General features: G+C 51.3%; 9 protein-coding genes across 9 annotated transcripts; 3 read left to right on the forward strand and 6 right to left on the reverse strand.

Moving 5' to 3' along the window:
- Positions 1-8: 8 nt before the first annotated feature.
- AFUA_3G10170 (uncharacterized protein) lies at positions 9-3,390 on the reverse strand. Its single transcript, XM_749510.2, has one exon. The coding sequence runs from the start codon at positions 3,203-3,205 to the stop codon at positions 137-139; it is 3,069 nt and encodes a 1,022-aa protein (XP_754603.1). The 5' UTR covers positions 3,206-3,390; the 3' UTR covers positions 9-136.
- Positions 3,391-3,842: 452 nt separating this feature from the next.
- AFUA_3G10175 (uncharacterized protein) lies at positions 3,843-4,204 on the reverse strand (the record flags this gene model as incomplete). The annotated part of the gene is made up of 2 exons (XM_749509.1): positions 3,843-4,049; positions 4,097-4,204. The coding sequence occupies 2 exons, from the start codon at positions 4,202-4,204 to the stop codon at positions 3,843-3,845; spliced, it is 315 nt and encodes a 104-aa protein (XP_754602.1).
- Positions 4,205-5,149: 945 nt separating this feature from the next.
- AFUA_3G10180 (kinetochore-associated Ndc80 complex subunit NDC80) lies at positions 5,150-8,162 on the reverse strand. The gene is made up of 2 exons (XM_749508.2): positions 7,908-8,162; positions 5,150-7,810 (listed from the first exon to the last, which is right to left on the reverse strand). Exons 1-2 carry the CDS (start codon positions 7,950-7,952, stop codon positions 5,645-5,647), a joined length of 2,211 nt encoding a protein of 736 aa, XP_754601.2. The 5' UTR covers positions 7,953-8,162; the 3' UTR covers positions 5,150-5,644.
- Positions 8,163-8,203: 41 nt separating this feature from the next.
- Positions 8,204-10,180, forward strand: pex14 (putative peroxisomal membrane anchor protein (Pex14); the record flags this gene model as incomplete). Its single annotated transcript, XM_749507.2, has 4 exons — positions 8,204-8,381; positions 8,681-8,930; positions 8,999-9,083; positions 9,148-10,180. The coding sequence occupies 4 exons, from the start codon at positions 8,204-8,206 to the stop codon at positions 9,883-9,885; spliced, it is 1,251 nt and encodes a 416-aa protein (XP_754600.1). The 3' UTR covers positions 9,886-10,180.
- Positions 10,181-10,234: 54 nt separating this feature from the next.
- AFUA_3G10200 (uncharacterized protein) lies at positions 10,235-12,238 on the forward strand. The gene is made up of 3 exons (XM_749506.2): positions 10,235-10,695; positions 10,832-11,154; positions 11,211-12,238. Exons 1-3 carry the CDS (start codon positions 10,346-10,348, stop codon positions 11,651-11,653), a joined length of 1,116 nt encoding a protein of 371 aa, XP_754599.1. The 5' UTR covers positions 10,235-10,345; the 3' UTR covers positions 11,654-12,238.
- An 802-nt stretch (positions 12,239-13,040) lies between these two features.
- On the forward strand, positions 13,041-13,739 carry AFUA_3G10210 (uncharacterized protein; the record flags this gene model as incomplete). The annotated part of the gene is made up of 1 exon (XM_749505.1): positions 13,041-13,739. The coding sequence occupies one exon, from the start codon at positions 13,041-13,043 to the stop codon at positions 13,737-13,739; it is 699 nt and encodes a 232-aa protein (XP_754598.1).
- Positions 13,740-14,016: 277 nt separating this feature from the next.
- Positions 14,017-16,681, reverse strand: AFUA_3G10220 (uncharacterized protein; the record flags this gene model as incomplete). The annotated part of the gene is made up of 4 exons (XM_077804403.1): positions 16,601-16,681; positions 15,641-16,533; positions 15,510-15,569; positions 14,017-15,307 (listed from the first exon to the last, which is right to left on the reverse strand). Exons 1-4 carry the CDS (start codon positions 16,664-16,666, stop codon positions 14,017-14,019), a joined length of 2,310 nt encoding a protein of 769 aa, XP_077660556.1. The 5' UTR covers positions 16,667-16,681.
- Positions 16,682-16,883: 202 nt separating this feature from the next.
- On the reverse strand, positions 16,884-18,457 carry AFUA_3G10230 (seipin). The gene is made up of 4 exons (XM_749503.3): positions 18,299-18,457; positions 18,057-18,241; positions 17,522-17,977; positions 16,884-17,464 (listed from the first exon to the last, which is right to left on the reverse strand). The coding sequence occupies exons 1-4, from the start codon at positions 18,365-18,367 to the stop codon at positions 17,008-17,010; spliced, it is 1,167 nt and encodes a 388-aa protein (XP_754596.2). The 5' UTR covers positions 18,368-18,457; the 3' UTR covers positions 16,884-17,007.
- Positions 18,458-19,103: 646 nt separating this feature from the next.
- On the reverse strand, positions 19,104-26,315 carry AFUA_3G10240 (CCR4-NOT core subunit CDC39; the record flags this gene model as incomplete). The annotated part of the gene is made up of 5 exons (XM_749502.1): positions 19,104-19,169; positions 19,233-24,990; positions 25,035-25,143; positions 25,204-25,528; positions 25,590-26,315. The coding sequence occupies 5 exons, from the start codon at positions 26,313-26,315 to the stop codon at positions 19,104-19,106; spliced, it is 6,984 nt and encodes a 2,327-aa protein (XP_754595.1).
- Between the last annotated feature and the right edge of the window lie 78 nt (positions 26,316-26,393).

The raw sequence follows: 26,393 nt of genomic DNA on the forward strand, positions 1-26,393 counted from the left end.
TTCGAATTAGGGAAAATAACAGTAAACGAGTATTTGTGCTTGCATCGCCATATAGATATGTACAAGAGAGAATGGAAACCATGTAGGCGCTGTAGTTGAATGACAGACGTGATAAAATTGGTATGTACAATAGATATTACTTGTTAGGAGTGGAAGCGCCATCTCTTCCCATCTTCTTTCGCTCCTTCTTCTTCTCCCTGTGCATGCGGTACACGAGGCCCCTGAGTTCCCTGTTGATCTCCCTCCACGGCACCCGGAAAGCCTGGAACTGCCGGATACAGAATTCCACGACTTCACGGGCGGGGTTCGAGTCTTGCTGTTTATGCTGGTCAGCTTGTTGACGTCGGCGAGCCTCGTCAAACTCGGTGTACTCCTTCACGGCCTGCTGCGCGATGATGCGGACGGTGTTGGGGTTCGGAAGAACAGCCTTCTTCTGCGTCTGCGCGAAGTACCGCGGGTCGAAGTGTGGGTCTCCCTTGCGCGGGTCACGCTCGCGCTGCAGGTACAGGCGGGTGATGCCGCCTTCCTGAAGGCGGGAGAAGGTTGGGGAGCGGACGTCGAGACACCACTGTTCCCAGAGGCGTTTGCCGGCCGCACTGCCGTGCGTGTCTACGACGGCGGAGAGGAGCGCGTGGAAGGCCGTGGCGGGGATGTAAGGGAGATTACTGCGCGCTGTGGCTTTGTACTTGAGGTGGGTTTTTTGGGCGACCTCGCGGAGGGAGCCTGGGATGGTCAGGAAGACGCGGCGGATGCTGTGGATGAACCTGTCCTGGAAGCTGGTTTTGGAGTGGCAGGATTCATTGAATTCGCCATTGAGGAGACGGAGAAGAAGGTCCTTTGCGCGGTCTAGGTCGCTTTGCCGCTCCGTGGAGGGTTGCTGCTTGAGAGCGTGGTCCATCCGCACGAGTGCTGCGGCCAGCGCCGTGACGTTGCTGTATCCCCATGACTTTAGTCGGTAGTCGCGGACGTACTCCAGCATCATAGTTGCGGAATCCCACTGCCCCATAGCGATCCGAAAGTTCAACAGCGCCCGCATGGTGTTCAGGGAGAGGGGTTGAGAGAGAGACCGCACGACCGAATTACACAGTGCTTCGTTCTTAGTGGCGCTTGCGAATCGGATGATCGACGGCGCGAGGGCTTGGTTCCCGTATGCACTTGGAGGAATGGGAGGGCCGTCAATGTCATTCGAAAAGAACAACCATTCTCCGAATGCAAACGCCCGCGATGTCGTGACCAAGTCCAGCAATTCAGCTACTGTAACGATCGACATCTGCGGCATCGACGATTCAAACGGTTTGAAGGATTCCAGGCTGTTAGCGTCAAATGAAGGTAGGCCAGCAGTATCCGACTGGCCCACTCGCTCAGAAAATTCGCGGATGCGCTGCAACTTGCTCGCATCCACCACTTCCTGAAGCCACGAGAAGGCGTCTAACGCGTCTGTACACAAACGCTGCGACGCAAAGAACCTTATATTGTACTCCATAAGGCCCGCTAATGCAGACGTGTCGTCGTACAACTGCCCCAATGTCAACGATTCCACGTCTTCTTCCATAGGAGAGGTATTGTTACTCCACGGTGGAACAACATGCGGAGTAACTTTGAGCAGTGCCTCGAAAGCTCGAGGGTCATTCTCGGCATTGAAGCCTCCAGACTCGATGGCACGGATGACAAACCAATTGGTTGCTTTCGCCGTCGGTAACAGCTTCGCATCAGTTGCGGGTGAGGCAATGGCGGGCATGAGGCTTGATACATGGCGCAGAAGTGCACTTGGCGATAAACCCCGCCAGCCGAGACCCAGATAGACGAGATTAGGCAGGCTATCTAACAGTGCTGCCGCGACTTCGGCGCTGATCGTTCGCTCTCCTAGCCCGTTGAAGGGAGCAAGACCGGTGCGCCTCCGTGACGGCCATTGAGGGTCCTGGTCGTCGGGACGACGCCAGGAAACCTCTGCGTCCACATTGGTGCTCCAAACCGACCTGGATGATTCAATGAGAGGCTTCCAGCTCTCAAAGCCCCAAGCTCGCGAGTCAGTTTTTGACCTCATTCGTTCTATAAGCCACACTCCTTCTTGGATATACCCATGTTCCACACAAGACCAAAGAATTAGTTCCAACCAAATCTCAGGTCCAAGTTCCCGTATTCCTAGATCGAAAGGGAGGTATGGCGACTTCTTGCCTGCAGCAGCAGCCTTGGCTGCGACTTCTGCTTCATGTGCCAACCAAGCCGCGTCGGTCAACACGCTCATGATGTGAGTTGACAAAAGGTGCATTCCCGGCGGCCGAAAGTCCACCCGATGGGCACTTGGAGGATCGTATTTGTACACGCGGTCAGATACTGCGCCAGAATGGTGTAGACGAGCAAGGATACGAAAGACGTAGGACATTGCCAGCTTAGACTCGTTCGGGGACGCATCAGCGGCATCGAGCACAATAGACCCTAAGCTTTGCCAGACCTCTGCCATGAAGCGCTTAGCGTGCTCATCTGCAAATGGGCGCTCGGTCCACGAGTCGAAGCTGGTCAGTTCCGACGCAATTGCTGACTTTGTAAGGTGAATGAGCTCGGGGGCTCTTTCGGCATGCTGACTGGTAAGCTCATCAAGCGAGACACCAGCACCAGAACCCCAGTCATGGCTGGATAGAGGTCTCCGTGGGATCGAATACGTGCTAAGTGTGTCCGCAGCGTCCAGGAGCCGAGTCAGAAGAACATTCACCGCAGGCCAATTGTTCAACCGAAAACCCAAGTACGCCAGTAGATCGATATTGCCCTCAGTCCGAGCGTAAAAGAGCAGTTTGGCCAGCTCAAAAGTCTGCACGAGGGTCTCCCGGCCCATGGACGTTGCGGCGTCAAACTCGGCATCCGTCTCGGCGGCTTCCTCGGGAACTTTTCGCAGGGATGGCGGAAGGTAACGTTCTAGTAGAGGAATCCAAGAGTCCGGGTCCTCCTGTCTCGATTTCGGGCCTGACACTGGGCATCTCTTCTTCTCAAATTGCACATAGTCTCGCAGCAGCTGGCGGTCGACCACAGCCGCAGACCTCGCGGAGAACGGGCGACTCCATTGCCGCCTTCCTGTATAAGTTCTCCGGCTCAGGAGACTAGGCCAAGGCGAAGCGCCGACTGAGAACCTGTTAGATGCTGACGGGGAATGGAACGAGGAGAATCTGCGGCCCAGACACGGCAGACGAGCTGGACCCAGGCACTTTTTCATGACACGGCGGAGGACGTTGCGGACGAAGCCTGCGGGAGAGAAATGCAAAACTCGATATGACCGTCCGAGAGATGTCTGCAGCGCATATCTAATCACTCAACCAATACCACATCTCCAAACAACACCGTAATAAGTCCCGTTGGTCACCCTGTGAGAATGTGAGAGCTGTATCTTCTGTAATTTTCAGAGAGATTTGCTTCTGGCGATGAAAAAGGATCGCCGGTAGCTTTAGTAATCGATCATCAGCCAATCACAGCTCAGCTTTTGGACTATCAGATAAAGCTGTCTGAGAAGAATCCGACTGTGTCAATCCAAATTCGCTGTTGTATCGGAGACATGGAAACGAGCTCTTTTCTTATTGGGACGTCTTCTGATGGTCATAGTATCATATTTATAAACGTCAACGCCTGGTAACTGCGGATATGATAACGAATGGATGATCCCCCCCCCACCCCCCCCCAATCGACCATAGGACTAACAATCCTTGGATAACTAACGAATGACTTCACAAGAAACAGATGCTTCAACTCTATTGGATTCTTCTCTATCACTTTACATGCGCTTAAACTTCCTAGGTCGGAAGTCGCTGACTTCCTCCACAGGCGGCTCTCGGTGATCGTCGTCCCACCCAGGACCATCACTGTGAGGCCCTCCATGCGGTGGCCTTCCACTCGGTATGCAGCTCGCGCTCGGATGATGGCTGAACGTGGAAGAGCGCCAAGGAAAAGCTCCTGTGGGCTTGGGGCCTCTCGACGGGCATGGAGTTGTGGACGGAGTCACGGAAGGTGTGCCTGATGGGATGCAAGAACTTGAAGATGGTGTCGCAGAAGGCTGAATGGCCGCTCTGTCAGTTGGACGTCAGGCTGAAGGATTGTTCATATTCTGGCTTACCGTATGGGAGGAAGGAACGGGAGTAGAAGGCCTTCCAGGTACCCGAGCTAGAGCTGGGTTGACACAGAGAGCCATGACGGCGCTGAGGACGATTGTGGAAGTTTTCATGGTGGCTCAGTAGCACAAGCTATACTTCTTGCTCGATGTAGATTGACAGACAAGATGATTTGGGCGCGACCCTTCTGTTGCACAGTAAGGACTGCTTGGACCTTTTGAATGGGACTCTGTTGGGTCTCCAGTGGAATTTAGACGTTAGAACTGCCTCCGCCCCTTTATGTACTTGTTCAGCAATTGACACCCATGAAGTTCATCGCCATTTCCTTTTCCGAAATGGTGATGGCATCATCTTCAATTCGCTGGGGGCCGAGACGGTCAAAGGCAGATCCAACAGCTGTGCAGCAGGTTTATTTAGAAACTCGCGGGATCAACCCAACTTCGTAGAGATCCGAGCCGATCCTGAATGTAGTGTTGTGTCTGAATAAGCTGCCGATTGGTCTTTCATCCTGAATGGCAAGGACTAATACGGATGCTGTACGCAACACCTCGGATGAGCACAGCCATCGGCCCCCAACGCTTCAATGAGACACGCCGATCTCTCTCAAGGCCGATGCTATACGAGGAACATTACCGCGCTCAATGAGAAGCGGGCGTAATGACTCGCTGCTGCTGTTGGGTTGACGAATACCCAGCCAGGTGCAAGCCCTACCTGCCCCATGAGTAGAATGTTGGTTGCTTGCTGTGAAATCTATACGAAACTGGGAATAGCAGGTTCGTAACCCGGCCACGTCCTGCTTGTGGCGATGCCTGGTCAGCTTGACGAATAACCAGATCAGATTGTCTTGCTGCGTGAGAAGAATACGGCTCAACCACGTAAGCTTGTGCATCCCCTTCCTGTCAATCATTGCTGGAGATAAGCGAATCGACAACGGACAAAAACTAACGCGGTATTGAGCAGAAGAGAGGGACCTCCTGTCCATGGTCGAGACTTTGACTATGCCCTCGCAGGTTGGCTATATCAAGGATGACCAACCCAAGCTTACTAGTAAGTAGTTGGAACCTGGTGGCAATCGCAAACAACCCTCGAAGCGCAGGACTCCTCGCGCGGGGGCAAAGGAGCCCTCGATGATCGGTCTCAGTATTTCCATTGTCTAGGGGCACACAAGAGCCCCAAGCTGATCAGGAAGAACACGAACTTGAGACAATGCGTACGGAATGTGTATATACATCATTGCCTAGGGATATGACAACAGAACGAAAATCTCAACAGCTTAGGTAGAAAGAGGTATCAAACGTCAAGATCAAGAGCATCCGGACAAATCAAATATAAGAACATGTCAAACCCCCCAAGAACCCATACCTGCCCAACAACGCCATGATCGGAAAAGTGGATGACTGAGAATCTTTTTCGCGAGGATCATCCACGCATTCAAGTGAGCCGAAAAGAGGTAATGGCACTGCCGATTAAACAAACTTAGGATAGATTTCCGCATGAGCAATCGTCAATCATGATCATAGGAGATCGTCAGCGGTTTTCGCGATTAGGTTTTCTCAAGTCTGACTGGTGACATCCTTTGTCGCAGGCAAGTCGCCTCCAAGCTCCTGCTCCACCTCATCGACGACGAAGCTTTCGTAGTCTTCTAGACCTTTCTGAATATGCACCTTGAATCGAATCACGTCGTTCAGCATGCTTTCCACATTGGTATGAAGTTCCTCTCGTAACGCATTAGCCCGAAGTGTGAGCTGTTCGTACTCGATGTTGGTGTTCATTTCCCGCTGTTCCATCAACTGCACACTTTCGCTCAAAGTTGCTCGCATCTTGGCCAATTCCTTTTCCATTTTCTCAATTTGGGCGTCTGATGCAAGCTTCTGAGTGGTAGTGATCTCCTTCAATCGCTCAAACTCCTCCTCCGCAGCCCGCCGCTTATGCTCCAGAGCTTCGACCTCGCTCCGCTTCTCATCCATGGCTTCCTTGATGTTGTCTAGCAAATTGCGACGTTCCAAGTCATCATCAATCGCCCGTTTCCGGCGCTCATTGATCTCCTTCCGAAGAGCCTGCAAGCTACTGCGCACCATACCCCGAAGATCCAAGTTGAGTAGATGCGCTGGATGATAGCCGGTAAAAGGCTCAGCTAGCAGTCGATCTGCCTCGGAAGAAATCCTGTTCGGTAGACCGCCAATCTGCGACGCGGAGAAGCTATTGTCGTTGATATTCAGGCTCAGTTCGTAATCCTGACCCTTCGCATTGACGGCAGTGGAAGGAATCAGGCTAGTCTGATAGCCGAGTGTGTTGTAGACTTTAACGATTTCCTCCAGATCCTCGAGTTTCCTACTAGCCTCCGCTTCCTTTTCCATGACCCTTGCATGCGTCTCTTCTAGCCGGGCAGTAGTATCTTCGAGACTTTTCTGCAATCGATCCCGCTCGGTATTCATGCGATCGATATCCTGAATAGTAATCCCTTGTTGGTCGACGCTGGACTGGAGGCTGGATCGCTCCTCTTCGGCTGCCTGAAGCTCCGCCTCAACCTTCTGGATCTCCTCCTCCAAGAACTTGATGCGATTCTCGTACTTCTCGATCTTGCCCTGAACATTTTGGTTGTAGTCCTCAAACTTCCGCTTATCGTCCTCCAGAATCCTGAAATGCTTATCCAATTTGGCCATGTCGGGCGCATTCTTCTCCAACTCTTCAATCTGATCGCGTAGTGCCCGGTTCTCCGCTTCCAAAACTTGCATTTCCTGCATGTACTTCTCATTACCCCTCTCAAACTCTTGAGCCATTGACTCAATATGGGGCACAAGGCGTTTCTCAGCGGTCTCATCATCCTCATCTTCACCACCCTGCAACCAGTCGTGGTACGCCCCGGTTAAAAAGCGGAAAATGATGCGGTCCCCGGACACGTCCACACCCATCTCCGCACAGGCCTCGTCGTACTCCCCAAGCACAAATCGATCCATCATTTGCGCTAATTGCATCAACCAATGCAGCATACCCAGGAAAGTAGGCCAATTCTGGCCTCCTACTGCAGCGATTTGCGATTTGGTGATACCCTTCTCGAATGGGTAGCGCAGCTGCTTCAAGATCGGCGGAACTTCGGCATCCATGCTCTTCTGAAACCGGTACCCTGGGTCAATTCGATGATACAGAAACTGGAAGATGTAGTTGAAGTCCTTCTGGGTGGGGGATCGAAGCGTGTTCTGACCCAGCGAATGTTTCATCTCCAGCTCAAAGTTATTGTGCGTCAGGTATTCGAGGAGCTCCTGTCCAATTCTAGCCTGGAATGATCTATCCCTGAGAGGTCGTGGATCCCGAGGAACACCGGCGGCATTGGGTACTTGGGTGAAGAAGGACTGGTGTCCCATTGGCCCTCCCACGGATGGTCGCGAAAATACGCTGCTTCTCCTTTGTAGACTCTGCGATGCAGAGCTGGCGGATAATGAGCCCGGCGCATAGCTTGGGCGACCAACACTGGCACCGTGAAAGATGTTGCTGGATACGGATCGCCTGACCGACGAAAGTCCAGCATCGGCACCAAACGCCCCGCCAGATGAAGAGCGCTGGAAATTCGGTTGTTGAGGGCGACTTGCAGAGTTTAGTAGTGACATCGAGCGTGTGTGTTGTGAGGTAAAGGGAGGATTCTGATACCCAATGGAGCTGGTGCGCTTTAGGGCCGATGAGGGTTGCGGTAGGGCCGAATAGTTTTGTACGCTCCCCAAAGTCTGTATCAAGAATATGTTTGTTAGTCGCAATCCGTCAGAGCGCATTGAATCATACGATATATCAAGAACATTGAGGAACAGGTATGGCTGCGCATACTTCTCGGGGGCGCCTGATACTGAACAATCCCGTATCCTGCGACATTATAAAGGAAGCCGCGACTGCGGCAATGAACTCCTGATTAAAGCGAACGTTCGGATGAGAAACGCCCCCAAGCGGCTGAGGACCAAGGATACGAAGAAATCCAAGAATAAATAAGTTGTGGATGCAGCAAAATATCACACAGTCGGCTTCCCCTCACATAAAATGAGAAAGACGGGAATTTGAAGCGTTGCCCACGAAGTCCAAACAGCGACCGAAAGATGTAAACAAGCACATGCCACTTGTGTCGCTCAATGCAGCAGGCGGTGAGCTTGTCCGGAACAACAGTTCTTCCAGCATTGGCAATCACGAGATCTGGGGAGCCTTCCGCTGGTGGTTGTATCATTGGCGGTAATTACCGTAAGCAGGGCAAGTTCCGAGGTCCAGCTGAACAGTGGAGGTCTCGTCCTGTGCCGATGAGCATCTGTCACTGTGATCTCTTCCCACATCCGTCTTCTTTTTCCCAATTCTTCAACAGACTTCTTTTCTCGGCCTCTCCGCAGTTTGAAATAATTCAGACTCGGCTATCTTGATTGAAGCCGGTGTTCAGAATATCATCATGGCTCCTCGCGAGGAGCTTGTCTCCTCTGCTGTATGTACCATGCCCGAGTGATGATTGCTGCTACCGGGGTCGGAGCTGACCGTTGTTCTTGAACAGGTTTCCTGTGCGTGCGCTAGACGTTGAAGTCATTCCAATCTGAAGGTGTTCGTGAAGCCTAACACTTAAACAGTTCTACAGGATCCTTCTGTGGCTTCGTCGCCCATTGAGAAGAGAGTCGCATTCCTCCAATCAAAAAACCTTACACAGGAGGAGATTGATCTCGCTTTATCCCGCGCCGGTGAAGATACGTCTGCTGCTGCTTCTGCTGTCGCCTCAACGCAAGGCTATCAACGTCCTACTCAAAACTCTGTCTACCGTCCTCCCCCTCCACCACCGGGGTATGGCTACCCGCCTTATGGCCAATGGCAGGCCCCTCCAGAGTAAGTGCATAACCAACAACCCAAATTATTCGGATATAGAGCTTAAAATATAATTTCTGAATTGGTAGACCTCCGAAGAGGGACTGGCGGGATTGGTTTATCATGGCTACAGTAGTCGGAGGTGTGGGATATGGGTTATACACCGTCACAAAGGTTAGTAATCTGTGCCGCAGTTCGCTTGGCTTCTCTTGCGATGGTAGTAACAAATGCTTTCAAGCGGTACATTGCGCCGTTAATCGCCCCTCCTACACCACCCCAATTGGAACAAGACAAGCAGAGCATTGATGAGCAGTTCTCTCGCGCTTTTGCTTTAATTGAGCAACTATCCACAGATACTGCGGCATTGAAGTCAGCTGAAGAAGCGCGCACAGAGCGATTGGACACAGCTCTTCGGGAAGTTGAAACCCTGGTGGCCGATCTGAAGACCGCTTCTCGCCGTCGGGATGATGAGACACGCCGCATTAGCGACGAGGTGAAATCATTGAAGGATGCCATCCCCAAGGCTCTTGAAGGTGCTCGGGAAGGCAACGAAACCCGCTTGAAGGAACTCGGCACTGAATTGAAGAGCTTGAAGACTTTGCTTGGCAACAGACTCAGTGGCAGCGGCGCGTCCAGCACTCCTGTTGCCGGTAGAACTATGAGCGCATCAACTCTGCCTAGCGTCGCTCGGTCCGCGGAGGAGGCGTCACCGGCTGCCACATCCGCTACTACCAACGGCGTTACAGCGACTCCTACTACACAAGAATCGCAGCTCTCCCCGGCACAGCCAGGCGCCGGCTCGACCACCGGTGCCGCCGCTAGTAGCCCTCTTGCGCAATTTGGCCGAGGCGCGTCCATTCCTGCCTGGCAGATGGCCGCTACTAACCGGTCGAAGACCGCTAATCAGTCGACGACGGCGCCTGCCGCGGAAAGCTCTTCTGACGACAAGGAACAACAGAGTGCTACGGCCAGTTGATCCATTTATACCGAGACTGTGTATGCGCTGACACTATGAATACCCTTTCGTTTATTCTTCACATTGTAATAAGAGATGCTGCCCTCTATTTCTTGAATGTATTTACAATAAGAGTACTGGATTCTCAGGTAGTACCATGTGCCTATTGTCAATGGAGAAACGAAGGGTAGCAAATCATTTGCATGCCTTCTTGCTTATATTTCGAGATTTTCTAAGAAACAACCTTCAAGCGTGACTGGATAAAAGACTCCTGAAAAGTAGATAAGAAGTATTGCTGATAATTATGGCTCTGACCTCATTCTCGTGAAATCATGCACTCTTGCCCCAGAAAAGCTTGGCATGTGATCCGCAGGTTCTGGCCGCTTCTCTTCCGGCTGTTGCCCGAATTTCATATAGATGGTTATCGCTGTACCTGACAACTTTGAAAGGGATACGATCACCACCTGAGGAACTCCACACAATGTCTACCCGCGATTATCGCCATAGGGAAAGATCCCACCGCGATCACGATTCGCGCTCGCGCTCGCGCTCCCCAGACCGAAGTGGCAGACACAAAAGACATCATCACCATCGGCGCCGTCATAGTCATCACCGTCACCGAGACTACAGTCATGATCGCGATCGACATTCACAATCAGCTTCTTCGGCGCCTGCAGTACTTCCCTTTAAAGCGCGAGAGCTTTCGAAAAGGGATCTAACCTATTACGCACCCATGTTCGCGATGTACCTCGATATTCAGAAGGGACTGATAATGGAAGATTTGAGCGAAGAGGAGATCAAGGGTAGATGGAAGAGCTTTATTCGAAAATGGTAAGGACCCCGTTACCTCGAGCAACTCCAGATTCTCTGTAATGTTCCGCAAGTGCAATTGTTCTCTTGGGTGGGTCAGCACGCGATGGACTACATCTTGATAGCCGGAAAATAGAATTAGTGATTGACATTATAGGAACCGTGGAGAGCTCCCCGAAGGGTGGTATGACCCTAACACACTCGAGAAAGCCCGTCGTAATGCAACAGAACAACCCCCAGTATCCGGCACTGGACGACGTCGTGATTCACCAGATTATGAACAAGATGACCATGGGAAAGATGCTGACACTGGCGCCGCGTCAGAGGCGCCACCCCGGCAGAACGAACGGGAATTCAATTCCGAGGACGAGGAAGAGTATGGTCCCATACTTCCTCACCACGAGGTGACAGCCAAGGGTCGAGGTGGCCCGTTTGCTGGACCAGCAATCCCGACAATACAGGACTTGGAGTTACGAAAAGGTGCGTACATCCCGCTACCATTACTTTTCATGCGGCTAACGCTGTGTGTTTAACAGAGTCCGCCCTAGAGGATGCCATCGCGGCTCGCCAGGACGCAAGAAAACAACATCGTGCAGAGGCACGTCTCCACATGTCTGAGATGCGGCAAATAGAGGATGAGATCGCACCGCGCGCGGAACCTGGAACGCGTGAAAGGCGCATGGAGAAGCGTCGAGAGGCGGCCCTTGCAAACCGTGCCTTCGCTGAATCACGGCGAGGTGGCTCACCCATAGAGGCTGCACCAGATGACGAACTTATGGGCTCCGGCGAGAACGATCTAGATGCCATAAAAAAAGCACAGGCTAGAGAGCAGCGAAAAAAGAACGAGCGTGAAATCAGAAGGGAAGAGATACTGCGAGCTCGAGCAGCGGAGCGCGAAGAGCGACTTCAACAATATCGAAAGAAGGAAGAGGAGACTATTGGATGGCTCAAAACATTAGCTAAACAGCGGTTTGGCTAAGCTCTTACCTGGATGCTTTGATGACGGTTGAGATTGGTGGAGCATGTTCTTCAAACACGAAGTCCTGTCAAGTTTCTCCATCTTGATAAAGCTTCGTGCGTGCTGTGTTCATCTTTTCCCAGCTTATAGGCCTTTGGCTTATGTACGTACTATTTTTGGGTGAAGGCATAGCTGCTGATTAGCCTACATTTGAACGAACCACGAGCTAAACAGCGATGATCCTCAGAAGTTGCTATATATGACCCGGCCACCCCTTCAGTCCCTCGTCATTTGAATGTTCACAGTTCCATTGATGCTTTACCCCTTCGATGGTGAGGACTCCTTTCACCATTAGGTCTTTTCCCTCTAGGAAAGCGTCACTCGTCATCCTAAAGGGGAAGGCGTCTGGGGCGGAACTACTTTGCGTGTCCCTCATCGTCCTCATCATCGTCCTCACCAATCTACATCAGCTCTCATTCGCTTTCCCAGGTCAGGGTTGCTGAAGTACAATTCGCTTTCCTACGTTTGTCACATTCAACCTCTCCGCCTGTTCGTCCAGCCCGTCAGTATGGCATCCTCGATTTATCGCCTCGGAAATCTCAGCCCTCAGGCAGTTGCGTGGACCCTTTTCTCACTACCGCTGGTTGCGGGCATGTTCTACATCCTGTCTGCGAAGATTGGGATCATCGGCTGCCGTCCTAGAGGCTATATGAACGAGACAAGGTGTAGGCTTCTCTATGTATTCACGGAAATCCTCATGGGAGTGATCGTCTTGACCTATGTAAGGCAGTCTCTCGGTTCAATCAGAGCTCATCAAGTCTCATTACGGAATACTGACCCTCAGGCCTGGGAATTATCTTGCCTCTCCCTCGTACCTTTCCTGCGCACAGTAATAAACTGGGTCGAAGGCACGGTAAGGGCGTCTGTGAACGTATCCCCAGAGATACTCTACCGGACTAACGCGAATCTCTTCTCCTAGGTATATCTATTAGGCTCAGTGATCTTCTGGTGTATCTTACTGTTCGTGTTTTTGAAGGCAAGAGGAGTCCTACGCATCTCCCTCGGAGGCTGTGCTCTTCTATATTTGGTCCCAGAGCTGTTTCTGCTTACATCGTCTGTTTATCCCACACAAGTAGGGAAAATAATGGCCAAATTTCTTATGTCCATTCGTGCGACTCGTTTTGTTACCCTGGTGCTGCTTCTCTGCGTCATCATTGGATCTTGTACGGTACCCTGCCATCGCGAGCCTGATCTAGAAGCGACTGCTTCACTGATCCCGAATGGCCACGCGTGTCGTGACGTGGTACATAACAAACAAGTGAAAAGTATCAATTACGGTGCAACTACACAAGAAAGCGATCACTCACAGAGTAATCTTCGGTCACGTCAGCCTAGAAGGAGATCAATAATGGGAGCAGCTTCGAGCAGACGATTGCAACCACACTCGGCTCTACAAGGCATTGAAGAGGAGGTCCAAACAGAAGGCACGGACGATATTGATGGGAATGATCAAGGACAAATCCTAGGAAATGAAATACCTGTTATGCGGATTGCCAAGCTGCGTCACAATCCCAAAGCCCGGCAGGGGGACCAAGGTGAAGTGCAACATATTCAGTTCGTCGACCATTCTTCAGATATCAGTCTGCATGGCAAGCAACCATTCCGAAGGGGTGAGTGGAAGCCTGACGCACCCGAATTCATTCCTATTCCGCAGCAACGCGTCGCCATGCAGCAGGTCGAGCGTCAGCAAGACTTGGGCGTAAAGGAAACACAACGTCACGGCTTAGATGATGAACGAGATCTATCGCGAACTGTCAACTCACAGATGGGGAAGAGCGCTGTTCCAAGCTTCCCCATTACCAATGAGAACGAAAGTCCCAGGCCTGCCGCATCAACGAAGCATCGGAGCCATGCAGCTGAGGGTGGCAGTAGTCAATTCACGGCTGGATCACGACAAGCAAGCGACAGGGTCATTATGGCATACCCGAAGAAAGCACGAAAGAGAGGGAGAAGGTCGAGGAAGGAGGCCATGAGCCGTAGAAAGGGAACAAAAAGTGAGCCTGCAGGCATCGGCTTGACCACTGATATCGATCACTCCTCATACTAGACTCTATGCTATTAATACCTGATCCATAGGTTTCTATTCGAGTGGGGACGGAGCGACAGACTTTACCAAAGACGGAAACTAGAAAGAATACGGCTAACCTCTGACCGAGATATATAGACTACAAATAACTTCAATCAAAGGGAGCCGCCTTGAATTCATTCCTTGTTAAAAATTTCCGTGATCATGTCCAGATGGTTCTATGATGAGATATGACCCGATTGAGATGAAGACGACCTTCGTATGTACTAAGAGCCCAGAGCGGTAGCTGCCCTGGTTTTTAAGCTCTTCTGCCCAGTTCGAGATCGGCAATGAGTCTCAAGTCACTTGTTCCTTTTCCTGATGAATCTTCCATACCGAAGAAAGGTTTGACGGCAATCTCAACAGTTTCCTCAAAGAGGCGGCCCACAACAAGGTTCTTCAGCTTTTCACCGGTCTGACCAAAGTCTGGATAAGCATTCAGTTCCAGCAGCCAGGGCACACCGTCCTTGTCGACAAGAAAATCGACGCCGAAGAGCTCAAAGGCGTTTGGCAGGGTCTGGAAATGAACCATCATGCCTCGTGCGGCCGCCTCGAAGACCTCTCCGGTGACGGCGCAAATCTGGTCGAATATCTTCTCTTTCCAGCCGTGGCTCAGTCCGGGTACATGGTGATCCAGGTCCCAGAACCGTCGGACGCTTCCTTCGTTGGTGCTGCCGCCTTCTTGGAAACAGGTGTTTGTCAGGTGTCTGGCGAGATCGATGACCTCGTCTTCGTCCTCCCATGGAGGACAGTATGGTTTCGCGGCGAAGAGAGCCAACATCTCCTTGTAAACGTAGACTTTCAATGAGCCGACAGCAAGCACATAAGTTCGGATGTGGAACTTGCGGTTTGACGAGGAGGGTAGAATGAGAGGAGGATCTATGTAGGGTTGGGCGATGAAGTGACGTAGCTGGGAGGTGACAACGCCTTGTCCGTCCCTGTCCCCATTCTGGTCCTCGGTATCTGGGTTCTCGGGTTCGCTTCCATCATCCGAGTTGTCCTCCTCCCATTCTTCGAATATCTCGCGCAGTTGATCCTCGCTGTTGAAGAGACGGATGCCTTGTCCGCGGTCACTCATTCCTGCTTTCAGAATCCACCATTCCTTTTCTGAATCCGGCTTGCCTTCGTTCCTGTCCAGGCTCTCGCGAAGCTCGTATGCCTCGAGCAAGGCTTCGTCGAGAAACTCGGCGTAGTCTAGCTCGAAGTCGCATGCGAATTTGAAATGGTTCCGTAGTACGCTGTTAGGGTGCTTGGTGACCCAGTTGGCCACTGTGTTGGAGAGGTAGTGCTTGCGAATGAGCGCTTTCCGGATGATATAGGCATTGATCAGGGAGGTATTCGAGTACATCATCGCATGCTCAAAGTCCAGCCGTTCGTATTCGCGATATTGAAAGAGAGGGGCTGAGGGGGAAGGAAGATCGGATAGCTTCGATACCATTTGATACTGTCCTTTGCGAAGGCGACGTTGTAAGGCTTGTTCCATCAGACTCTGCACGTAAGGATCGTCGCTGTCCACGATGGAGTAGAACGCAGGTTCATCATTATGTGAGCTACAGAGTCTAGGCTGATTAGAATGCATGACTTCTAGAATACGACCATGGACCATAAACAAAAGCAAACAGGGAGAACGCTGGAGAGAAACCAAAAGACATGGAGGTTAAGATCAAGGTCGTAAATCGAACAATGCGACACGCTCATGATCTAGCTGGACCTGTTTAGACGCGGATCCGCTGGTCAAATGGGTCCACTCACAGATTAATTTCGCCTTGGATTCCTGGTGTACGCATGAAGGTGGCCTTGAGAGGGGTAACACTGACCTCAAAGAGTCAGCCACAGACCAGTACAGAGAAGAATATGAGACAGGATCGAGAATACATACATACCTTGTCATTCCCTCACGCACAGCGCGACCATCGTTGCCCGGTCCACTCGCCTCTACACTCTTCCAAACATCTGTGAAATCAGGATTCCACTGAAAGTGCTTGTGCTGGAACCGTATCCTCCTGCGTGGCCCTGCCCCTGGAGCGGCAGTGGGCTTCTCCCCTAGTCGTTCACCCTGGTCGCGCAGCCTCTGCTCCTGTACCTGGGGAGTTTCATCCGGGAGGGCTGCATCAACAGCCTGGAAGCAGCTGCCAGTCCACCTATTGTCAAGCATACTGGTGTATAGCACCTTGCACTTGCTCATTCCCGGCTCCAGAGGGACATTGATGTTATACAGATCCACTCCCTCCGCCCAGTTCTCGCAGAGGTATTCAATCAACCTCACCGAGTGCTGCGAAGCCTCAGCGATCACAACAGGATCATGGTTGCGCGAGCTAAAGGCATAGGAAAGGGCAATGGCGCGTTTCCCACAGTGCGCAGCCTCCAGAGCTCCTCCGATTGTCCCGCTCGACAAAGCGAATAAAGCAGTCGTATTGCGACCGTAGTTGGGACCCGACACGACCACGTCGACGGGACCTCGTTCTTGAAAATAGTGAAAAAGACCGATCTGGACACAGCTTGCGGGCGTCGAGTCTATGAGAAGCCACTCGTCTCCGTCATCGTCGTCGTCGGTGCGGGGGAAGTCATGGATGGTGCCGTTGTCTTCGTGCAGGATGCCGGGGCGGAAGTAGGTCGGTCTCACAGAGGCACCGATCAAGTGCGCTTTGCCGATCCATGACCGCTGTTGATGAGGGAGGACCACTGATACAACATGGCCGGCGGACTGAAGAGTGTGGACGAGGGAATGGACGTAAGGCGAAGATTTGTTTGATGGAGGGCCATCATCGTTGACCACCTATGTTGAAGAGCATGCTATGAGCTGGGCTCCTCCACGTTGAAGAAACCACAAGAGTTCAACTTACCAGAATGTGCATCTTGACTAACTGCTGGAGAAGGAGAGTGTTTGGAGGAGGAGCTGGATTGCTCATGGAGGGGCATTTTCTTTATTGAAAGTGGGCCCCTTTTACTCCGCATTTTCGGGCAACCCATACAGTTTGGCATCCGAGGGCTTGTGATATTGGCCATGGCTTCCTCTGCATCAATGGGATCTTATGAGGTAAATGCCTTGAAGACTAGAGAGCTTCATGGCTGATACTGGCTTATTACACCGTCCCCAGAACAGGGGGCAAGTGCCGTAAGGGAATTGTTCGACTTCACATACAGGATTGGCACCATCTGGAGATATATATGTCACTCGCAATTACTTGGGTATCAAAGAATTGAAGTCATGAAGGTCTCTAGAACCAAATGTAATTCGCGGCCGCGGCGCCTACGAGTGGCCTTCGCTAAATAACCGGCTACGGCGCCGCTGGACGCCCCTCGCCTCTGCGTTCTCTAAGCCAGTCCCTGCGCCACTATCAGAAGGCCAAGCGTCTCTTCTACCACCAGTATCATGGCTTTCATCGTCTGTGTCGCTGGTATAAGAGGGCTGTGTCCCCTCTTCAAAGTCTGCTTCCTTTTTAATCCTACTCGTCGACTGGTGCTTCGGACAGTGTGAGTCAGAATGCGAGTCCAGAGCAGAAATGTCCGCTGCCTCGTCATCATACTCCTCCTTAATCGGAGTCTTCCCGCGAGCCTCTTGCTTGATACTTATCTGATTCGTTGGCTTCGTGCCCCATAAAGAAGCCAAGGCAATCCACGCAATGCCTGAAGAGACCATGGAGACGCTCCAGAAACCGAAACTGAAAACCAAGAACGATAAGATCCTCCAGTTGTACATGACCCATCTATTGCTTTGTGAGTACAAAAGACGCCCATAATCCTTGCTGGCAGCTTTGACGTACCTTAACCCCGTAAACCTAGCATGAAATTCTACCTGAGCTGAGTAAACCTGCAACGGCTCCTTACTATGGACCTCAAGGCGTAAACTCGCCGGAAGGTTGCGCCAGCCGCGCGAGAATTCAATCTTCTCAAGCATCGGCACCCGCAGAGTTTCCGCTTCACGCTGCCACCCCAATACATACAGTGGCATAAAAGAGATCTTGCTGGCGGTATCCACCATAGGCGACGTATAAGTCAGTATAGCTGGGCGTCGCGAGTGCACAATCCGATTCGAGGATGTGTTCTGGCCAGTGGTGGCGGACGTTGAGGGGCGGGAAAAGAGAGACAGGTCTATCATAAAGTTTCCGGCAGCGAGGTTGGAGGGCGTTCGTGGCATTTCGAGTTTCACGGCGACATCGTATGCTTGCTGAGAGACCAATTCCGACCCAAGGGAGGCGGTACCCCAAGGCTGGTCATCACTAGAAACCGGACTCGGTAATCAGCCAACGATCCAACAATATTTCCGGGGCACAATTCCATTCTCCGTCGTTGACCTACCCAAACTGTAGATGCACTTGTCGCACAAGCCCAATTTGCGGGATAAACCAATAGTAAAATATCCCATATGCAAACGATGAAACAAAGAACATGCATACAGCAGTTATCGTGAACAAGAGAGTCCCCAGATAGGCTTTCTGTGCTTGTTTCGAAACAAGGGCGCGAAAGGGCGCTACCAGCGCGTCCTGGAGGTCGTCAGGCCGTCAGCCGTGGGATCAATGGAATGTAGAATAATGACTTACCGGAGGCCGAAAAGAAAAGGCATTGCCATCCTCCACATCCTCATCTGTCGCATAATCAAGCTCCGACATGTTGCGATTAAGCTTGGTGTGGGTTTGAGGTGCAATGGTATCAGGTGTTGCGGGATGTGGTTCAGAGAAGCTCTGACGCTCGTGTCAACGTCACCACGGTTTGCTTCCCCCACGGACATCAAAGGCCTCTTTCTAGTGCCCCGACTAGAAGCAAGTGCGCAGCCTCTACGAAGGAAGCTATAGCCCATTAACTACTGGAGTGGCTCCTTTACATTCACATGCGTCAGAACTGAACTTGCCATACTTTTGTTCCAATGAGTTGTTCGATGTCAACTTGTGGCAGCGTTGCCCTAGTGGAAGTCCGAGCTGTTACTATGAAGATGTGGACCAATAGCCATCTCTTTTGAAACATATCGTTACAAGCACTGCATTTGCAGTGTAGATTTAACAGAATCATCCAGCAGAATGAAAACAAACTAATACAAAAGCAAAGCGTTTGGTTCCATGTGACTGTATGCTGCGCTGACATGTCGTAGAATGCATAGTTAAACCCCCCCAGAAACCCAACCGTTAAAATGATAATGAAACAAACAGTACAAGTTTCAGAATGAAAAGAAAACAAATCCTTGAGAAAACATACACTCCAGTAGAGCACCGAATTCTAACATCGTGAGCGGCATTTCGAGTATACCGTGAGAGAAAACGACATCTTCGCCGAATGCAGGTCATCGAAGCATCATCAAATGCCTCATATCAATCAGAGATGGCGAGAGAAGCGATCTCCTTTTCAGAATACCTAAGGCATTGCCCTAGGGCTTTGTTGCTGGATGTGTTGGAGAAGAGCATCGAAGAGACGACCAATCTGTAAATCAATAGTTCGTTAGCTTCACGCACATGGCACTGTTCAAACCGAAGAGTGACATACCTCAGGCGCAGCCTGGATGAAAGGAAGGTGGAAGAAAGTGTAGCTTCGGTTCTGGAGCAACTCCTGGAGGGTGATGATCAAACCCCAGGGGTGGGGGCGATGGACGATCAGCCGCTCCAACAAGACTCGGATAATCTGCTGACGGATATCGGATCCATCCTGCTCGGAGTTGTCCACGCCAAAGAGACGAAGAATGGCAAAGCTGAAGAAGTAGGTATGGCTATTAGGATAGCGTAATTGGTTCGCCATCGCACTGAGCAGGTAGTAGCGCGCCTCAGGTCGTAGCACCTTGGCGAGGCTCTCCAGAAGTGCCGAATGGGGCGAGCTGTCGAACACGGCGCGAGTGTTGCCTTTGGAACCACCGGTAGAAACCGCATCCTGACCAATGTATAAAACCAACGCGTTCATCAGGATGACGTTGACATTGATGGGAGTGTAGAAGAGTCCAGTATCCTTGTTCACAGGGTTGTAGATAGCATCGCAAATCTTCTGGATGGACGCCTCTGCCTGGTTATTGCTCTGCAGCAAGCTATCGACAATACCTTTGATGTTGGCGCGCTGTAGAGGTGCAGCGATGTCGCCGGCAATCTTGGGAGCTTCGCGCATCTCTTCCAGGCGCTCGACTTTCAGACCTTCTCTAAAAGGATCTGGAAGCTTGTGGAAAGATGACGGGTATGCGCTCAGAACAAGATTACGAAGCTGAGCGCAATGGGCGGGAATGACATTGCAGAACTGAAAATGATTTTCTGCAACAAACTCTGGGAAGTCATGGTGCAAGATCAGCAGAATACGAAGCACTCCTTTGTAGAGGTCTTTGGCAACATAAGAGATGTTTGCTGGCTTGAGCTGCTCTCCGATGTAAGAGAGGAGAGCCTGCATTATTTCGCAGTAGGGACCCCAACCAGCACGCTCAGGCATATTCAGCATTCCTGACATGAAAAATCTGTGAGACACCAGTGAGAGCCAGCCGTAGACGAAACCGGGACAGTACTGAGGCTGGAGCGATAGGAACTTGTTGGCAAGAGCAAACATCATTTCCTGATGCTGATCACTCTGCTGAAGTCCGCTCAGGGAATACTCGCAGAGGATACTTGAGAAGAGTCTGAAAAATACGCGCTGGTTGAAAGCCTCTCCGCGGATAACGTGGTGATGATTCAACACCAGCACGAGCATCGACAGAATCGAGTTGAAGTAGACAGATTTGCTGGCCTTGGACGAGCCGGTACTCTCTCCTTGGAATTTAACTAGCAGAATGACCAATTTCGCAAGCGCATCGATATAGAGGAAAGCCTCATCGAGGCTACCGTTAGGATTCTGTGATTCATGCTCGAACATCGCGACGGAGATGTCAATGCTGAGCCGGAAGAATAAAGCAGAGTCCTCTTGATTATCCATGACTTGCCTCTGGTGCAGGTCCTTAAGGAAGGAATAATAGGTACGGTCGGTGGCGCCGGGAGCCTTGTAAATACCAATCCACTCGCTGAAAATGTACTCCATCTGATCCCGCTTTGCTCGCGCTTTGTCGCTGAGTAGAGGGTTGACGACTTCAGGAATACCGGACTCGCGAAGTTTGCGGATAATTTCATTTGCAGGAGCAAGATTTGCGTCTTCTGCAAGCCATTGGCTCATTGCTTCGAGACTGCCAGAGAAGTCAGACCGTAATGCGGAAGGCTCTTCGTTGAACAGCACTCGGTCCATCAGATTGGCCAGTATTTCGAGAGCACCCGTGTTCTTCTGGCAGATAAGTCTAGTGAGACTCATATCAACGCGGCGAATGTCCAGCAGTCCAGCGTCTATGAGTGCCACTGTGACTGGGACATTGAATATATGCTCGTCATCTACTTCTGACAAGACAACCCAGGTATATCTTGCGACGAGTGAGGACATATCGCACAACTTCGCAAGCAAATGCACAAGTACCTCGATCTCAAGATTACTCGGTGTCTGGGAATACAAGGTCGTGCAGATCTTCAGAGATGTCAATCTTGCCAGCTCTTCACCGCTTGGAGACGTAAGGATAGTGCGCAAAGCCTGGTTGTACTCCTGTAATACAGCACTATCTCTGCCAAGATCCTTCACGCGCTCCTCGGGTGCATTGCGAGCCGCTTGCTGTAGATCAGAAACGATGCTGTCGACTTTGTCACGAGGCGTTGGCGCCTCCAGAAAGCCATTTAGTTGCGGTTGTGCGCCAACGAGACCGGTTTGCTGCAAACGCGTGTCTTGCTGAGCCTGTGGAGTTCTATGAGGTACAGCTGGCTGTTCCGCAGGCGTAGAGAGGTTAGGAATCTGCGCATACGAATCCTGGAGAACATCTGCCAGTTGTCGACCAGAATCAGTCGATACGTTCTGAACGTGAGTTGCTGCTGGACCACGAGCTTGACGAGCAAACTCCTCATAAATGGCCAACTGCTCTTTATTCAGACCACCTGGGGCTTGTCGGTAGGGTTCAGGAATGAACAAGCCCCAACGATTCATCGACGGGTCGATGAAAGGTTCATTAGGTCGGGCAGCCCGATGACGCCGGCGCGCTTCCAATTGTGGTTCAATAACCTTTTCAATCTCAGGGAGAGACTTCTCCTCCGCCGCCTTCTCGACTATTCCGCAGGCGGCATCAAGGTTGTCATTGACACACATTAAAATCAAACCTTCGGGCATGGGCTGCTCGGAGTACTCTTGCTGAATCATTCTGATATAGTTTGTCATGCTAACCTTCAAGGGCTCCTTGCAAGTCACCAGGGCCAGGCTGCCGGCAAGCTGTCGCACCATATTGGCAGCGGCATGTCGCACCTTTTCCTCGTCAGGCTCCATGGCAAAGTCCTTGGATACAAGTTGCACAGTTGAAATTGATGCAATCGTGACGGAGCGTTCTACAACTGGGGTGATTATCTCCGCGATGGCGCGTTCGACAGCTGTGTGGACAATTTGCCGGAGGACGTTCGGGTCAATCATGCTGCTCGCGGAAGATGGTAAAACAAGGATCTTGTCTAAGCTTGGAAGAGTGGACATGATCGCGGCGGGAGACAACCTCTCTGTCCGCATTCCCTGATTGATGGTGGTGAGAGCCATGTCTTCGAAGGCTTCGAGGCCTTCGGGTATATTTGCTGTCGACAGCGCATCCTCGATATGAGCCGAGCGATCTCGAATAACGACGGAGGGTTCGATTGTCTTATGATCCAGTTCGAGATCTTTGCACAGTACTTCAATCTCAAATTTGAGATTCAACTTCAGTTCGGCAAAGTGGTACAGTTCCAGCAGAAGAGCGAGAATATCCATCAACCATGGGTTTGGCGGCTTGAAGACAGTGGATTTTGTCGCCTGGACCAGCACTTTGCAAGTGAATGGGATCACGATGGTCAGACGCTGACTGTCATAGCCTTCCAAGAGAAGACCCTTGAAGTATATATCCTTGTGCTTTATAGGCTTGTCTTTTGCTATAGTCAGTGAACCGAGCCATGAACCGAGATTTTTGAGATGGCCGCGATCTGTGGACGAGTTAATCGTCCCCTCTGCATTCAACAGCTTGCACACGCTCGAGTATGTTTCTCTCAGAACTTCAGCCCATAGAATCTTGTCGTTAATGCGGTCAAGAAGATCGAGATAGAGTTGCTGAAAATTTGGCTGTAATTTCGCTCGTTCTTCCACCAAGTATGATGCGAACCACTGATGATGCTGGTCTCGCAGAACGTCAGTGAGATCGTGCAGCTTCTCCTCAATATTTTGCTCCGACACGTTGTTTAGGACGAATAGGATCTTGTCCTGCACCTCCTCGTCTGGATCATGGTAAATCTCAGGTCGTAAAGGTGGGTCGACATGGATAGACAGGAACTTGCGTGTGGGTCCGTCTGGTGCGCTCTCATCGAGGGTACCGTTCGTTATGGACGCGCCAGTGGCATTCTCTAGTCTACCAGGATCAGAGTCTCGCACCTGACTTCCCTGCTCGCGTAGGACTTCTTCAGCCTTCTGGAAAATGGGCGTGCCCTGCAAGGTCGGAATTTGAAGCAGGAGGTGACAAAAGCCAGCCCATTCGGGGAGCCGACTGATCAGCTGCTCAATGGCCTCGACGCCGAACTTGTACATGGGATCGTGAATGTCATGTTCTCGCACAGCCTCGAGAATCATGCCCAGCCCCACTTTCAGCGTGATTCCGTCGACGAGCCGGAAGTTGATGATACCACCGAACATCACAGCTGTCTTTGTGAGCGCTTCCAAGGGATATTCATGGTAGCAATGGTACTCATCGATGAGTCCATGAACCATGCACGCGAAAAGATCTTGTTCAGCCGGATCACGAGATGTTTTGTACCGTCGCATTAACTCCAAAATTTCCCGCAACGAAAGTTCTTCGTGATACATCTTGCCGAAAAGCTCCTGCATCTGTTTGTCAATAGTTTCAGGTAACGCATTGCCGTTTTCGCCATTCGCGTCGATAATATCATCAAAACCTTCCCCGTAATTGATAAGCCGAGGGTAGGTCTGAATGCATATTCGCTGCACCGGCGTGAGATTTTCACGGTCGCCAACATATTCCTCCAAAACAGACAGCAGAGTATAGACAGTCTTCACTGAAAGACTGACCATTTGCGGAGCAGGTTGTTCCTTCCTCTGGACGTGCAATTCATCTTCTGCCTTGATCCTGAGGTATTTAGACAACAGATTACCCATATCCATTGGACCTTTCTGAGCTGCATTGCGAACCCATTGCTCGAGGTCAAAGGGTCCCTTTCGATGAGCATAGCAAGCCAGATCCATAGCAAGACCGTTTGTGTACCCAAGCAGGTAGTCCAGCCAGTCAAACTCGACAGCATGCTCGTAGATTGCGGCTGTTGAGGTTGGGTCTTGGGTGAACGTGGTGAAAAGCTGCTCAGCTACCCATTGGCGATCCTGACGCCAAGCTCCATGAAGCGCAAGCTGGTATCCCTCTTCTTGTTTTAAGATAAAGACAACGAGCGTCCGAAGAACGAAGCTTTGTTGAACGCTGGTCCACGGCTGAGGAAGAGCCAGAGCTGAGCACAAAAAGACAGGAAGATCATACTGGACAACAGCCTTGATGAGTAGTTGACTTTCCGCAGCTGCCCATGCAGCCTGAGAGAACAACGCAATGTCAAAGATGGCTTTCATAGCGTCCAAAGAACGAAGCGGAGACTTCGTTGCCCGCTCCCCTTGCAAGCGAACGAGCTCGGGACCGTCAGCGAAGAAATCCGCTGGGAAGGTAGCTCGAAGATTGGGAATCTGAGAGACATCCGTTCGGGAAACAATGAGAGCCGTCAAGAAAGACATTTGTGTGTCCCGATGTTCCCAATCGCCACCCCAAAGCTTCTGGATGTCCAAGGTGGAATCATCCGCAGCCGCCGACAAGAGGACTGAATACAGTTTGGCAAACTGCTTCGGATCAAGTCGCAGGCCCTCTCGATCAAAGTTTCGGAAAATGAAAGACCAATTAATCTGCCTGTCAACGTAATGTGACTTGACCGCTCGGAGGAAAGTCTCCAAGGAGAAGTCCTGCCAATACTGAGAAAGAACCAGAAACAGAAGGGCGCTGGCAATATGCTCTTCGTTCCAGGCATCAGGCCCGGCTGAATTGACTGCTTCATTCACGGCGTCGACGTTCGATGTGGCTCGGGGTCCTCTAGAATGGAGCTGACGGACCAATGTGTATCTTGGATTCAGAAATTGAACATTTGTAGCGCAGAAGCAACCTCGAATGGCATCTCCACGCCTAATTTCTGGTAGCGCAGATTCGCTGCGTACACTAATTTGGCTTTCACATCGTCGGTGAAGTTGCGTGGAGGGTATAGGATAAACCGCTCAATGGTCATCCCAATGAACGAGTTTTTGAAGTCCTTGGATGCCTCAGACGGTGTCGCCAAACTTTGAAGAAAAGGGGTGACAGAGTTCGAAAGAATTGCATCGGCTAAAAGTGGTCGCAACGTTAGTGACCGCTGATCAATGACGTTCCGGGGTGAGCACTAACCTTTCGCACGCAGATCCGACTTATTGGCGGTTTTGAAGGCCAGTGCAAGGGCTACCTTAGCGACAGGATCCAGCTTAAAATGATCGAGGAAGGTAGAAAGATCGAAATCACGGAATATGTCTCCTTCTGAGGTATCAACCGTTTCTGCGATTTTCTGGGCTTGCTCTATGTCCTGAGTGACTTTCTGCATTTCTTGGACCAACAAGGGGTAATTGCCAGCATTTTCCACAGACTTGTTGACCCCTGGAAAGATTTGAGGGGCATTGCCCGTCAGAAGACGCCGGAAATACTTCGAGAAGACCTCCATTCCGTTCGACTCAACAAGCTACAGAACGTTACTCCATGTCAGATTTGCAGAAAGTCATAAAGGCGATGGACTGTCCTACCTTGTGTATCTGAGCGGCTTTGGTCTCCCACTTCTCTCGACCTTCTTTCTCCGTGATAGAGTCTAGAAGAAGGAAGACTTGAGCAATGGATATTTTAGTTAACGAGGACTGGCCTGCGTGAGCTGCAGCTCCAGAAGCTGCTGAGCCCGGTTTGTCGGAGGGAAACCCTGTGGGTGAATTCACGGTGTTGCCGGACAATAACGGAGAGAAGGTGGCGCCTCTGGAAGATCCCGTCCCACCACCGCCTCCCCCGGAGCCTCCACCACCCGCGATAGAGCCTGCTGCGGAAGCCAGATGTGACGAAGGGGTGTGAGCCCTAAATTTAGGAGACGAGAGAGACTGTCCGGATTGCTGATGCTGTTGCGAGCCAGATTGGAAGGTGGTAAAAGGTGACGGTGTTGAGGCAGGCGAGGGTACGCTCCGTCCACCAGGAAGACCCCTTGCGGAGCTCAGAACGGCGGAGAAGGAAGAAGTCAAAGGGGAAGAGGTTGAACCACCTGGAGCGGGACTAGTTGACTGAACTGGTCCTCGGGAATTCGCAGACGGAATCGATGACGATGAAAGGTTGTTAGTCGCAAGCGGAGTCAACCCACGGCGAATGCTAGACTGGGATGCGGAGAGACCCCAAGCAGATTGCTGTGACCTCGCCGCCCTGTTCGAAGACAATTTATCGGTGCCAGAAGCAATCGACGATTGGGAGGAAGGGGGAGGGGGAGGGAAGGTCATCTAGGAGACGCGATCATTTGATCTGTAAGGCAAGCAACAGAAATTTTGTTCGTGACGACGACCAGAATCTATAAAATC

This window comes from Aspergillus fumigatus, chromosome 3, assembly GCF_000002655.1.
Source record: "Aspergillus fumigatus Af293 chromosome 3, whole genome shotgun sequence".
NCBI classification, from domain to species: Eukaryota; Fungi; Ascomycota; class Eurotiomycetes; order Eurotiales; family Aspergillaceae; genus Aspergillus; species Aspergillus fumigatus.

Coding starts and splice junctions, on each gene's coding strand:
- AFUA_3G10170 (XM_749510.2), bottom strand. CDS start 3,205: ATGAAAAAGTGCCTGGGTCCAGCTCGTCTGCCGTGTCTGGGCCGCAGA.
- AFUA_3G10180 (XM_749508.2), bottom strand. CDS start 7,952: ATGTCGCAGGATACGGGATTGTTCAGTATCAGGCGCCCCCGAGAA. Junction 7,811..7,907: donor GTATCAGGCGCCCCCGAGAA/GTATGCGCAGCC, acceptor TTCTTGATACAG/ACTTTGGGGAGCGTACAAAA.
- AFUA_3G10200 (XM_749506.2), top strand. CDS start 10,346: ATGTCTACCCGCGATTATCGCCATAGGGAAAGATCCCACCGCGATCAC. Junction 10,696..10,831: donor AAGAGCTTTATTCGAAAATG/GTAAGGACCCCG, acceptor TTGACATTATAG/GAACCGTGGAGAGCTCCCCG. Junction 11,155..11,210: donor GGACTTGGAGTTACGAAAAG/GTGCGTACATCC, acceptor TGTGTTTAACAG/AGTCCGCCCTAGAGGATGCC.
- AFUA_3G10230 (XM_749503.3), bottom strand. CDS start 18,367: ATGTCGGAGCTTGATTATGCGACAGATGAGGATGTGGAGGATGGCAAT. Junction 18,242..18,298: donor CCTTTTCTTTTCGGCCTCCG/GTAAGTCATTAT, acceptor GACGACCTCCAG/GACGCGCTGGTAGCGCCCTT. Junction 17,465..17,521: donor GCTAGGTTTACGGGGTTAAG/GTACGTCAAAGC, acceptor ACAAAGCAATAG/ATGGGTCATGTACAACTGGA.